The sequence below is a fragment of the Serinus canaria genome, chromosome 3 (assembly GCF_022539315.1).
Source record: "Serinus canaria isolate serCan28SL12 chromosome 3, serCan2020, whole genome shotgun sequence".
NCBI lineage: Eukaryota > Metazoa > Chordata > Aves > Passeriformes > Fringillidae > Serinus > Serinus canaria.
The window spans coordinates 107899676-107913387 of NC_066316.1; the positions used below are offsets into that span (position 1 = coordinate 107899676).

General features: G+C 40.8%; 1 protein-coding gene and 1 long non-coding RNA gene across 11 annotated transcripts in view; one reads left to right on the forward strand and one right to left on the reverse strand.

Annotated features, from left to right (window-relative positions):
• RUNX2 (RUNX family transcription factor 2) overlaps positions 1-13712 on the reverse strand; it is a 217863-nt gene that overhangs the window by 159515 nt on the left and 44636 nt on the right. The window contains exon 1 of one of the 10 annotated variants that reach the window (XM_050973030.1): positions 1472-1795. The exons of 3 other annotated variants lie outside the window; for them this stretch is intronic. In XM_050973030.1, the coding sequence (XP_050828987.1) occupies positions 1472-1547 (76 nt within the window). In that variant the 5' untranslated portion in view covers positions 1548-1795. Of the gene's footprint in view, positions 1-1262; positions 1796-1842; positions 1976-13712 lie in introns of those variants that run through there. 6 more of the 10 variants (XM_050973024.1, XM_050973029.1, XM_050973028.1 and 3 more) reach the window with 6 other exon arrangements.
• LOC115484954 (uncharacterized) lies at positions 7640-11571 on the forward strand. The gene is made up of 2 exons (XR_003945672.2): positions 7640-7748; positions 11507-11571. It is a non-coding gene; the product is annotated as an uncharacterized LOC115484954 (long non-coding RNA).

Genomic DNA, 13712 nt, shown 5'->3' on the forward strand with positions numbered 1-13712 from the left:
CTGTTTTTGTTTTGTTTTGGTTTGGTTTTTGTTTTTTTTTTTTAAGAAAGATGGACGGGGCGAGGGGTGATGCCGGTCTGGGGGCGCCTGCAGCCTGGAGCAGCGAGGAGGCAGAGGCTGGTGGTGGGTCCGGGGCTGCCCCTCTCAGCACAGCCCGGCTGGAAACTGCATGGTCCCGGCTTCTGCCCAGCTGCAAAGCGCTGCCGCTTCTCCTCCTCCTTCCTTCCTTCCTTCTCGCACAGTCTCTCTGCTCTTTTCCCTCCTTCTTGCCACCGCTTCTTCCCTCAAGTGCTCGAGTTTCTTCCTTTTTTTCTTCCCCTCCCTCCACGTCTTCTTTTCCTTTTCAGATTTTCCAAAAATTGTCTTGGGAGAAGTAGAACTCGCTGCTGGTTCAGCTTCCTGGGCTGCTGCTGCTGGTGGCCGCCAGAATCGTACCGTAACTCAGCCCCGGAGAGGAGCGGAGAGGAGAGGGGGGGTTCAGGGGAACGTCCCGGTTTCCTCCGAAGAAATCTTCCTCCTCCGGACACACACGCAGGAAAAAAAAAAAAAAAAAAAAAAAAAAAAAAAAAAAAAAAAGAGCAAACAAAAAGCCTCGCTGGGACAGAGGCGAGGAGCTGCTGGGTTCCCCCGCTTATTGCCTTTGGCTTCAGGAAGCGGGAGCTCGGGAAGGGGCTTGAGTAAAGTGGCTCCCCCCTCCAAAAAAAAGGCGCTCCAGAAGCGATTTCGGCGGGGAAACAAAGTTACTGGGCTTGTTGGGGTGAAGAGGAAAGTCACAGGGCTGATAATTAAAAGAGACTTTTTAGCTAGTTCCTTTCGGAGGATCAGGACTTAAAGAAATTTGAACTTTCGGATTCTCAGGGAAAAAGAAGCGGGGATCATAGCTGAGAAAAAAACCAATCAACCAACAATAAAACACCCCTCCTTAGGCTGATTTCTAAAATATGACAAAGCAAATTCTAGGAAAAGGCAGCCTCGGTGCAGCCCGGTCCTTCACATGAAGTCGCTGCTGGATCCAAGTCCGTTGAGTTGAATAGGCGAACAAAAATCTTGGTTTTTTTTTCCGCCCTTGATGAATAACAGCAGCCAAAAAAAAAAAAAATCATTAAAATGTCGCTTTCTTTGAGTTATTTTTCTTTCTGGAAAATCGGGTTAAAAATAATAATTATGAAAAAAAAGCAACCAAAAGTTACAAACTTCTTTTGGGTCCCAAGAAGTTGAGGACGGGGAAGATGAAGGAGCCGGAAAAAAAATAACAAACCCACGCCACAGTTTTTTTGTCCTGAATGTGGTTTTTGGAGGCTGGGATTTCTAATGATTAGGTTTTTGTGGTTTATATATACAGGACTCTCTGGCTAAGGCGATCATTATGCTGATGAGAGTCAGCAGCACGTGGTGCTTCAATCCTCAGACTTTTGCAGCCTTCAAAATAAATAAACCAATGTGCATCCCCCCCAGGAGGAGAAACTCTCACCCACGAGGAGAGGGACGGGAAAGGGGGGGAGCAGGAGACGGTCTCCGATCTCCACTTCTCTCTGGGTTTTTTCCATTAACACTTTTGGGATTGTTTGTTTAAATTAAAAAAAAAAAAAAAAAAGTCATGAAAAATCTTGTTTGCAAAAAAAAAAAAAAAAAAAAAAAAGAAAAAAAAAAGTAAGAATAATCTGGTGCCAAAGAGTTTTTTGCTAAGTCTCCGGTAGTCTAAAGCCTAAACCATTTCCTTGAATGAATGAAAGCTATAAAACCCCCTTCAGACTATTAAGGTAAAGGGAGTCTGGTTTGTTTTCTCCCTTAAAAAAAAAAAAAAGAAAAAAGGGCAGATCTTATTAAAAACCATTTACATACCCAATAGTATGAAAGTGTCACCGCCTCCCCGCGCAGATAACAGCCTATCACAACCCGCCCTCTAATTTCTAAGGCTTTACTCCGACTAGCTACTTCCACCTTCTTGTAAAAAGTCGGCGCTGCGTGTGTGCTCCTTGCTCGCCGCCTGTGTGTGACTCGGGGCGCTGTGTGTGTGTGTGTCTGTCTGCGCTGTGGGGTGCGGGGACGTGGCCCTTCCAAGAGCCGTTCCGAGCCCCGAGCCCGGCACCCCGACCCAGCCGGGTTTGTCCCGCCGGACCCTGCGGCAAAAGCCGGGCGGAGCTGCCCCGGCGGAGCATCCCGCGTTCCGGGCTCGGCGTGTCCGTGTGTGGCTGCCGGTGCTAGGGGCACCTCCGGGGCTGTTTCTACACCCGCGGAGCCTCCGCGCCTTCCTCCTGCCGGCCGGCACCGCTGCCCTCGCGCCTTCCTGGCCCGCTACCCCCGATTTTTGCCCCTCCGGGGCAAACCCCGGCTGTGCCCAGGGAAGGTGCGTGCAAAAGCGGCTGCGGCGGCTCCTACCCCGCTCGGCGCCGGAGCAGAGAACAACCCGCAAGATCCGCCGATCGGTCACAGGGGAGAGCTCTCGCTCCGCGCACCGCGGCTGCGGCTCCGCGCCCGCCGGGCGCCCACCCAACCCCGCTCTGCAGCCGTGCCCTCCCTCCCTCCGCTCCGCGGCTTTCCCACGCTTGCCGCGGGGAGCGGCACCCCCGACCCACTGCCTCGCAGGGATCTGTGCCCTCCGCTTGTTCATTTCCTCAACTTTTTTTTTTTTTTTCCGGGCCCAAGGTTGAAAGGGGTCTGGAAGTTTTCTGTCCTGTTGAGAAGACGCGATCCATGTGGGTAACGCTGCAAACCCCTCCTGAGTTTGCCCTACTACTCCCGACAACCACAGGGATCTACTGTTCCCCAAAAGCGGCCACAGGCGTTTTCAAGGCACAATTACTCATCACCTATGTGTATCAGTATATAGACAGAAGCACTGGTTGCTGCGGTTGTGATACAGAAAATAATTTTTTCATACTTATTTTGGCAAAATACTTATGTCCATAGATTCTTTTGGCTTCCTTCCCCCCTTCTTTAGCTTGCTCTAATACATTCCCAAAGAGCCATTCCAAAGGTGCTAGAAAGAAGGCAAAGAGTTGTTTTATATCCAAATGCTATATAAGCCTGACAATCATGATTTATTTCAATTCAAACAAGAAGATACCTTTCCACTTTTAATTAGTTGCACTAAAAATTTTACAGTCACCTCTCTTCCTACTAAAATAAAATAAAAAGTTAATTAGGATAAACTAAAATAAGTCATTGGAAGCTACCAGTTTAAGGTCACTTAAAATAGTCCAGAGTTATTTATAATGTCAAAATAAAATTTTCCACTGAGTGCCCTAACAAAGTTTCAGGTATCTGGCACAGCTGATTTTCAGTCTCCGTGCAAAAATATCTTTCTGCTGAACATTTACACATTTAACAGAAAGTTACTACAGTCTGGAACAGATCACGTCTCAGAGTTCTAGAATTTTATTTAGATGGTTATGGACAAATTAATAAAAGTACCAGTAATGTTTATGGACCTACATAAAAGCTGGATGGGATTTTTCAGAAGAAGTCATTCATGTTATGATATATATAATCTGGAACATTGGCTTGGATTTGGCTGGAATGGAGAGCAACCCTGCTGCTCGGCTTTCCTCGGGTTTTATTTCAGAACTTCTCGGAATTTTAGCACTGTTGCAAAATGGGTCATATTTTAGGATCTTAGAGAATAGTAGGAGGTTGGTGAAAAAATGTGCTTGCGCTGCAAGTTATATCTTAACAGACACCTTCAGATCCACTTTACAGTATCGAATTTTCATTAGCATGGCTGTGCTTGCTGCAATTTATATTGTCTTTTAGCTTTTTCACTTTTAACTGTGTTATGAATACAGCCATAATTAGACTGCTTTTGGACAAAAAGGTAATGTTTTAAAGAGCACTGAGTTTGTTTACCGTCACATTTCTAAAACATAGGCCCAGTATGCTCCTGTTGTAAGTACTGGGTGCTCAAGATGAAAAATAATTATCAGATATGAAAGATTCCAGCCTGGATGATGTTCCCTAAATAAATAGTTTCGATGCCAGTTTGCTGGGCTGGAATGTGCTTCAAATATGATGAATACAGAATTTATTTTGAGCCTCTCTGTGTATGTAAATAGCCTTTGTGAAACGGGAATAAATGAATAGGTTCACTGGGTTTGTTGTTGTATTTGATATTTTTAGCCAGGGTGACTACAGCAATGTCAGCAATTATTACTATAGTGAAAGAATTGCCAATATTCTTGTTTCCAACATCTACCTTCCTCAAGTTTTTTATTCACTCGTGCAAGTGTGCATCGAGCCAAAATATGTGAACTTAAGTAAACTTAATGCTAGAGCAGGTTCTGCCCAAACTTCCATTCATTTCAGTAGGGGCAAGATAAGCTCCAGTGTCTCTTGGCAGGGCTTTACTTTCGCTTTGGTTGGAAGTTGACTGTTTGCCCAGCTATTCTTTGCTTTTTCTTAAGTATGACAAATAGTAACTCCAGATTAGCACGTTATTCGGTCTGCTAAGTAGGCGTGTGGTAATGAGTTCTGTAACTGCAGCGTTCTTACTCAGACTACGGACTACCACGGTTTGTTTAACTACTGTATCTCTGCCCCGCTGATTTGCAGCCCAGATAAAAGAAGATTCTTTGTGTCCTGAAATTAGTTGAAGGATTTAATATTTCAGCATCATATTTCAGAACTGCTTTTTAGCATTTATAGTCCCTGATACAAACAAAAGCATAAAGATTTGATAGGCTACATAATGACTGCATTAAAAAAAAAAAAACCAAACTAGAGAATTTTTACTTTCCCCCCAGCATTTTCAGTAGGAAATGAGGACTGAGAGCTGAGACTCTTGTGCTCTGTCTCATGATCTGATGCTGAATGTTCTGGGATCTCAGACAAGACTTTTAGCAAATTTTCCTTCAGTATAGAATGCGGCCCTAACAGCTACCCATATACATTTTGAGATAGAAATATAAGTATATAAATTCTGACAGGTCCAAAGATGAGCAGGGCTTGGCACCCAATAATACCAGGAAAAAAATTTGGAAATCTGGTAGGAAACCTGCCCTGTCCCTGCTGAAAAACTTGGCTTTTCCACAGCACACAGCAAAACATGGGCTGTACAAACAACAAAGTTTACTGCTTCTGAATTTTTCCTAAATGATATATTTTCTGCTTCTCTTAAGCAGGGACTGCAAGCCTATGGTGTGGGTCTTACTGTAGAGTTCTCCCATTTCCCTCCCTGTCTGCAGCCTCTTATGTCCCATTGGGATTGCACATATTTCAGAGAGGTTTAAAGCAGCAAATGACAATGTCATCATCATGAGGAGCAAGAAATGTCATCCTTCTTGTCATCTTGTAACAATTTTGGAAAGAGAAAGTATGACCTGTGCTTTCTGCACTAAAACCTGAATGTGTAGTAGGATTAGAAAAATGTATGGCCTGTCTTTCTCCAAAATTTTTTTTTTATTGCAAAATGCAAACTAAAATTTAGCTTTAGGAAGTTGCTAGGGTCCTCATAGTTAGGGGAAAACTGTCATTTTTCACGGCAAGACCAACTTTGTCTCTTTCCATTAGTTCTCCTTCCAGCTCCAGTTTAACTAATTTCAGAGCGAGGAAAGGGTTTTGTTTTTTTTTTTTTTCCTTGGATCAATTCAGATGAAATCAGTATTTTATGTTAGAGATATAAAGGCCAAAAAGTGATATTTGTTTTTTCCTTAATTCAGCATTTGCAAAAGCAGCATGAGCCAGAAACTTCACAGTTATTTATTCTGTTGACCTTAGTGAAAACTGGTTCTCTTGACTAACTGTGGGGAAAGTGGGTGGTATAGCTGTAATTAAAAAGTGTTTATGCCTCTGGAACCTTGCAGAGTCCCTAAATTTGCATGCTGTTTTTTAAAAAGTCTAATGAAGTGCTCTCTGGCCAGATACAAGCTCCATAAAGCTCACGCAGGAGATACTACAAGATGTAAATCAGTCTTAAGTGGGAGAGGGATTTTTAGTGTTTCTAACCACAAGCACAGCACCAGGTCCTTGCATTTACTTTCTCAGTGTTGCAATGATGACGATTCCCATTGTAAATCTATTTTCAATAGTATGGATGGCAGGAAAAAATTTCTTTGTTCATAACACAAGACTTGAAGCTGAAGTATTAGAAAATACTGAATGGTGACAAGCTTGTTCTAAAAAGGCTGAAAACAGACAACTGTGGAAGAGATAGTGCAGTCCACAGGAGTGAAATAGAAGGAAGCATATGGTAATGGCAAATATTGAACAAACATAATGGGCAAAGCAAACCAATGTTCTAAGGACCGTAACAACTTTTTTTGCCTTTTCTTTCCTGACAATTCACTCAGGCCAGACCAAGGCATCAAGAATAATCATATTTACAGTGTGACATAATGTAATCCCGAAAATTCTGAGTATACATCTTAGCAGAAATATGTGTGTGCCCCACATCAGGTGTGGCTTTCAGCCCCTGAGTGTGGGGCAATCACTTAAGTTGAGTGCTGTGGACTTGGCAGCCATGTCACAGGAGCCAACAGTGCCAGTCCCAAAACAAGCCATAAGGACAGGTGACAAAACATTAGACATCACAGGAATGATTCTCTCTAGTAATAGAAGACAAAGATCTGGCAGAAAAAATGTTATAGGTGAAGCTGACAGCAGTATCTGCAGCTAAACTTGTCTACCACTTTCCAGTATAAGACCTTGTTTTCACTCACACAATGTTGCCAATTTTTAGCTGTTCAGGATGATCTTTTCAATCCTCAGTCTGCCTCAAGCTGAATTTTTTGGAAACTTGCAGCAGAAATACTTTTGCTACTTCTATGATCAGCATTAAGAGAAAACACATTGTTTCACAACATTTTAAGATTTCAGCCCAATATCTTTTTCAGAGCTGGGATGGGAAGTTTTACTGAGTAGGAGAGGAATAAGGAGGAAAAAACAGATAAGTTCTTTTTGTTGTCCCTGACCAAAAGGATCCACCCGAACTTGGCTGAGTTAGAAGCTGCTGAAAATTGTTGAGGTTTTTCTCGCGCGTGCTCAGTACAGATGGAGGAGTTGGCAGCTGAATTTTGCAAAGCCTCCATGGCAGCACTGGGCTTGCTAGACTGGATTGGATCTGTAGTCAGTCAAGTCTGACCAATATTGTCCCTGACAGTAGGCTGAACTGTTTTAGAGGAAAGGATAAGAAACTCTTGAGTCAGCAGATAAAGATGGGATCTATTCCTTTTTTAAGGTCTCATCCTTGTTAATAGTAGCTTAGAAAAAATATAATCAGAATGACTGTCAGCAGTTCAGTTTTAAATTGTGTCCTTTAGAAGTCTATAATTCAACCATAAAAATTCTTTGCAGGCTAAAATCTGACTTATTCTCTTAGTTCAGAACTCAAAGTTCTCTACAGATTTTTTTTCAGTAGTCTGTTCTGAAGTGATAGAAAAAATAGTTATGTACAAATTCTGGACATTTCTTTCACAATGCACTTCATCATTCAGTTATGATAAGCATGGTAAGTTCTAAACTATTTGTTTCAAATGCTGGTCTGGCCCTAGAAAGATCAAGAATAATTAAAATCTTTGCCATTAACAGTAGACATTCAAATGTGAAGAAGGTTGTCTGACCTTAGGATATTAGGAGCATTAGGATATTAGAAGCTTATGTGATGTAATACCAGAACCTGTTATTCTAGTTTACTATATAAATATTTATATATTTTATTAAATGCACATATTGAAAAGCAAGGGAGAATCCTCTGTCTTCTCACAAAACTCAACACAAAGACAGTCACTAAGATGTTCTCCTATCTGAAATATAAGGTGAGTGATATAACCTGGAAGTATTCACAAGGAACAAGCAAGAGGTCCTCAGAGGGGGCAAAGCAGATGCAATACCTTTCTTGGAAGACCACAGCAGCTCTCGCTACTACCAAGCTTCCCTTTGTAGTAGAGAAGATAGAGGAACTCTTCCCATCCCTGGAATGCTTTCAAAGATACTGTGCTTGGCACCCTGAGGTTAGCGCGATTTTTTGAGCAGATAAAAGCCTGTTACATGAAAAGGCAGATCCCACCCTCATTTTTTTCTTTCTTTTTTTTTTTTTTTCTTTTATAAAAAAAATTTTTAAGAAAAGAGAGAAAATGCTTATTCTGTCAGCAGTTCCACTGATTTCAATGGGAGCCTTTATGGAATAAGGTACTGCTTCCTGCAAGAGAAGCAGAGGCAAGACTTCAGCTAACTTGCTGCTTCTAGTTACTCACCTTATCCTTTCATATTTCCATGTTCAAATGTCCATCTTGGTGAAGAACATGTTAAGTCTTTCCGTTCATTATTTCCACTACATTTTAGAGAGCTGGAATAATTAGTATTTTTAGGCACGAAAAAGCCATCTTCCACTATATTTGACAATTGAAGAACATGGACTGAGGAAGCAGAGGAAAACTCTATTTACTAAACACCACATGTAGATTACCACTGATAGTTTTTTTAACAAAATTTATGACCTGTGTGGAGTAAATAAACTCCCTTTTTGGTAAAGAATCTGCAGCCAATCATTCATGCTTTCTTAGAGACGTTACTGTTCATGTTGCTTTTATGTGGAAGCCTACAGTAAAGGGTGATGTTATGTCTAAAATAGACAGTTGGCAGCTAAAAATGAAAAAAAAAAGCTATTTCTAACATTACTTATCATGAGATTCTTCCTAGATTATGGCACATTCACTCTGGTTCAGGAAAGAAAGAAAAGATAATGACAGGACAATTATAATTCTTGTAACTAATATGTTACCTTCATGCACACACTTGCATGCCCAGCTCCATTTACTGGCAAGTTATGGCATTTTACACATCTGAAATAAACAGAGAGCTCTCAGTGTATTCTGAATGTTTGGTAAGTCTGAAAGATGTTTGCTCTGTATCTCAGGGTAAATGAGAATGGGACAGATACTGCTTCTCCTGGTTGCTACCCTGTATTCCCATCATCATGCTCCTTCCATGCCCCCCTTCCTCTCTCCATTTTATGTTCTGCATCCAATAAAGACTATTTATGATAACTATTTAAGGCAGTCATGAAAACTAAGTGAGAAGAAGAAGTGAGAAGAAGGTTTACCATGTTTACAGAACTATGTGCTTCTCATGTACAAGTAACTCAGCGGCCTTCAGCTCTCCCCCTCTTGATTTACATTGGTGTGAAAGGGGAACTGGGCTGTTACTAAGTCTACCTGATTTGATAGATACACACAACGTGTTTGCTTATATTATTCTAGCATATGTGAAATTATCAATGCAAACTTCATTAATTCCACATTTCACAACAAAATTATTTTGAATTTAAAATGATTAAGTGCCTTTATGAGTGATGATCCTTTGTCTTTAACTCACCCCACTGTACTTCAGCATGTGGGGTCTGTAATGTTACTGGGGCTCTGCCTTCTCTAGAAGAATGACTTGTTTGTGATGAGGGGTGTCAAAAATAGTTTTCCACCCTCAGATCCATTCAAATACTAGTAAAAGTAGCTGCCTCTGGTGTGGACAAGGTCATGTAAGTTTATTGCTAACATAGCCCTGTTGAAGGCTGTATGGGATTTGCCTTGGAGTGTACAGAAGAATTTGTTACAATAGCTGTTGAACTCACTGACTTTGTCCACAGTGGACGAGCAGTTGTTTTCAGCCCTGCTCCAAGATGTTTGGAGAGTGGGTGGGCGTTTTGACAGCAGTTGTCAAGAACACGTTGTTTCTCTGGGGCAGGTACATGCCTACCAAAATATCCATGCTCTAAAAGGCCCGAATCAGTAACCTTGGGATAGTGTAAAGTCCTCTCAGAATTTCTCAACAGAATTTCTGCACTGGTGTACACTTGCAGGATGTCAGATGATGAGCAGAACTTTTAATGTATAGTCCCTTATCATCTACAGCAATACAGAATTGAAGGCCACAAGCCAATTGCCAAAGATAATGCTAATTTAAAGAACAATTAGTGGAAGAAAATACCCTGTTAATATGCTGTAAGTAAATGATCAGAGCTCTCACTATGTGAGGCTGCTGACATAATAAATAATGCTGAACCTTGCAGGCTCTTGACATACTATGCACACTTCTGAGCCCATGTGAAAAAACATAAGAAACTATTTTGTCTAACTAGACTGGGTCGGGTATCTCTATTTCCTAGATGTTCATTAATAATTGACCAGTTCTGTGGAAGCAGCATAGAATAATCCACAAGAAGTGGATTGTACAAGAGGTTTTCTTTTTCTGTGGTATTTATTTTTGCAATTATGCAAAGAATAAACTGGCATATGAGGAAGGAAACTGAAGCAGAAGTTATTTTTCAAGTGGATAAAAGAAGATGCTATTTTGTACAGAACAACTTCTAGTTGACCTTTGCAATAAATGCCATAAAATACTATTTTAGCCACAAATGGAGCAACATTTTTAGAAGGATTAATGTTTAATCTGTCTGTCTGTCTGTCTATCTGCACAGGATTTTAAAAAGGCTGGAGGAAGCTTGCAGTCTACTTTCACTTATAATTGCATCTGAAAAAACTTTAAAACTGTGCAAGATCTTTCTCTGCTGTGCTGGATGCCATTAGCATTAGCATATTACCACAGAAAAGGAATCAAAGGTAGACAGTGAAATTCATAAGAAATCTTCCAAAAGCCTTCTATATCTCAAAAACTTTAATTCCCAACAAGATTCTGACTGTCACAAAACCCACTAAAATATATGAACTGTTCAGTAAGCTCACAGAGTTGATAACAGTCTGAGTGTTTTTTGATAATGATAAAATACAAAGCTATGTTAGATTGGAGAGAGCAATTTTTGAAGAATTTTGAAATCCTGGAGAAATTTTAGAGGGGTCAATCACTAAACTTGTGGGATTCTTTTTTTCTTTCTTTTGAACTGAGGTTTTTTTGGTAATTGTCACTTTTTTTTTTTTTTTTTTTTTGCATTGTCTCCCTTTTTTTGGCATTGGTAAAGCATGTCCTGTCACACAACATTGCATGAGTACCATGCAGCCATTTCATGTCTTTCCTCGCCCTGGATGGTAGATAAATGTAAGCCTTCAAAAAAAAAAACAACCAACCAACCAACCAAACAAAAAAAACCCAAAAAACAAAAAAAACCCCAAAACAAACAAACAAACAAACCCACCAACAAACCAAAAGCAAAACCAAAAACCAACCAAACAAAAACCACTCAAAAATCTAAATACTTTAAAATATTAAAATATTTTTAAAGGAGGCAGCAAGCATAGGGAAAGAATCTCTCCTGATTCAAGAGCTCTCTTTGGCACTCTGTAGACATTTCCCAGTAAAAATGCTTTAGTTGATCCCAGCTGTAATACTGGCTCATTGGAAAGGTTGACTGGGTATGTCCTTTGGCTGATCTGATCATACTGTGTATAGTTTAAAGTCAACATCCTGACTTTTTCATAATTTAAAAACCGTATCTGAATCATTAGTGTAAGTGTATTTTAAAATGGCTCTGTATTTTCCATCATGATACTAAGTTGAAGCTGGCAGAATGGAAACTGGAGAAAAGTTGCAAAGAAATAAAAAAGTATCCTGCTCTGCTTCTCAGCTACAGGAATGACCACAGCTGCCAGAGAAGCACCTTATACAAAAGGAAGACTGTCTGGGTAAGAGGTAAGGATATCCTCAGGACCTCTGTTGAAAGCAGTACTTCTTATCCAAAAGAAAGATGGAAACATGTAATTGTACCCTGCCTTTAAAACCGGGTCTTGCTGCTTTCCTGTGTGTTACAGATCACATGTTATTTTACATTGGAAGCTTGGTGCTAAAATCTAAAACCTAAGGGCCAAGTTCTGCCCTTAGATACACATGCACCAGTCCAATGAGCTCAAAGAGAGCTGTGTTCATATGTTTAGCAATGGAATTTGGCCCTAAATATTTAAATATTTATTCAGAGGGGAAAAAAAAAGCTTCTCTGATATATTTGTATCTCATATCTAAAGTACACAGATTACCACCACTGGGCACGCACCCTGAGAAGTAAGAAGTGTAAGAGAACCATAAACTCAGCATTCTACCTGCTCTGCATGGTCAAATAACATGAATTTGTTTCAGAACATTAAGGAAATTAAATCTTTAGCAACCTGTGGCTGATGTTATTTATTCTGCAGTCCAGTAGTAATTTGATGCAAATTGCTGGCGCTATTCCTACATCCCAAGAAATTACTGTTTTGAATGTACTGATTCTGGAAACTTTCATTATAGGTATATGCAATCCTGGAGGAACTAATGTCCTCTGTTTGTATTTTTTCCTGCAGAAGAAAGCTCACTGTTCTGGCTAATTCTCACTTACCTTCCAAAGGCTTATGATTGGAGTCCATAATAATCTAACCATGTCACATGGAAATGGTTAACCTGAGGATCCCACCTGCTCTCCCTGGAAAATGACCCAGATGTATTTTTGCTAATGATACAAAGGATTCAGAAACCTGCAAATTTTCCTCAAGCAGTATAATACTCCAATTTGTATATCTCATGTTAAAGTGAAAAGTAACTATAACTATATAACTGCTATTTTCCTTGGACAAATGACAACTAGAGGAGAGCTGAGTTCCAGGTTCAGACACCTAAATTTGGTTGACTAAAAGTAGCTGTTTGTATTTATGTTAGCCATTTAATCTACCATGATACTCAATAGTGACCTAAGGCTCAATTAACTTGCCTAAAATTAAGCTTCCAATGCCATTACAGCTGCCTTGGGCTACCTAAAAAATCACCATGGATCTGGCACATCTGAGTCAGGATATGTGTGAGGTGCTTTGAAAAGGCAGGTGGAGGGAAACAACACAGCCCAGAGGACTTGAGATAGCTCAGCCCTCACAAATGCAGTCAGTGGCTTCTACAGAACAAATCTAATGGCCAAAGAAAGAGGTCTGCTTTTGGAGGAACTGGTTTCTTTCCTGCTTTGACCATGGGGACTGGGTTTCCATTGAAACCTACTCCTGATATGGTAGTTGCCAGAATAAATCCTGGTTTTAGGGTAATCAGTACGCTGCCGGTTCAGTCCAGCTTGCCCTACCTTGGTTGGGCATTTTGTGCACTGGTTCCAGTGGAATGCTGGCAGGCACGACAGCCAGAGTGATTGGCAGATGTGATTACAGGGGTGATGAGTCTCTCTTTGTCGTGCTTCAGGGAGCTCTTTGAGATCCATTTGGACATTTAGCCAACCCTGCTACCTGCCCCTTAGCTAGAGGAGTCTCTGGCTACTAAGTGTTGGCTCTTTACATTGCTTGGGAGAATTGGCACTTCATCTACTTTAACTGCTCTCATTCTTAGGTGACAAGGATATCCAGCATACTGCTGGAGATCTCATGTCAAAGCTGCATTTTTTTGGGGCACAGTCAGTTTCATAAGAAAGACTCTTCACCAAATCTCACTTTCTGCTTTTAGAGCCTTTTTTTTTCCTGGAGCTCTCTAACCAGAGACATCATACTTGAATATCTCTGGCTATAGAAGCGCAATGCATGATGTTGCCAAAATGCTGTGACCTCTGTGGTAAGAACAAAAGCACGTTAAACTCATTAATAATCATGGCCAGTTGGGCCTTCTACCCAGATCTTGCTTCAGTACTAACAAGGTGAGTTAAAAGTGGTGCAGGAGTGAGAAATTCTTCACTGCTACAAATCGTGTTTTTGGTTTGCTCTGGTGGTTATCTTGGTTGAGATCAAACCTCAAGCATTATTTCAGATAACACACAACTATTAGCATATGCTTCCTTGATTGTGTGTGGCAACTCCCAGCCCCATTTGTGGAAT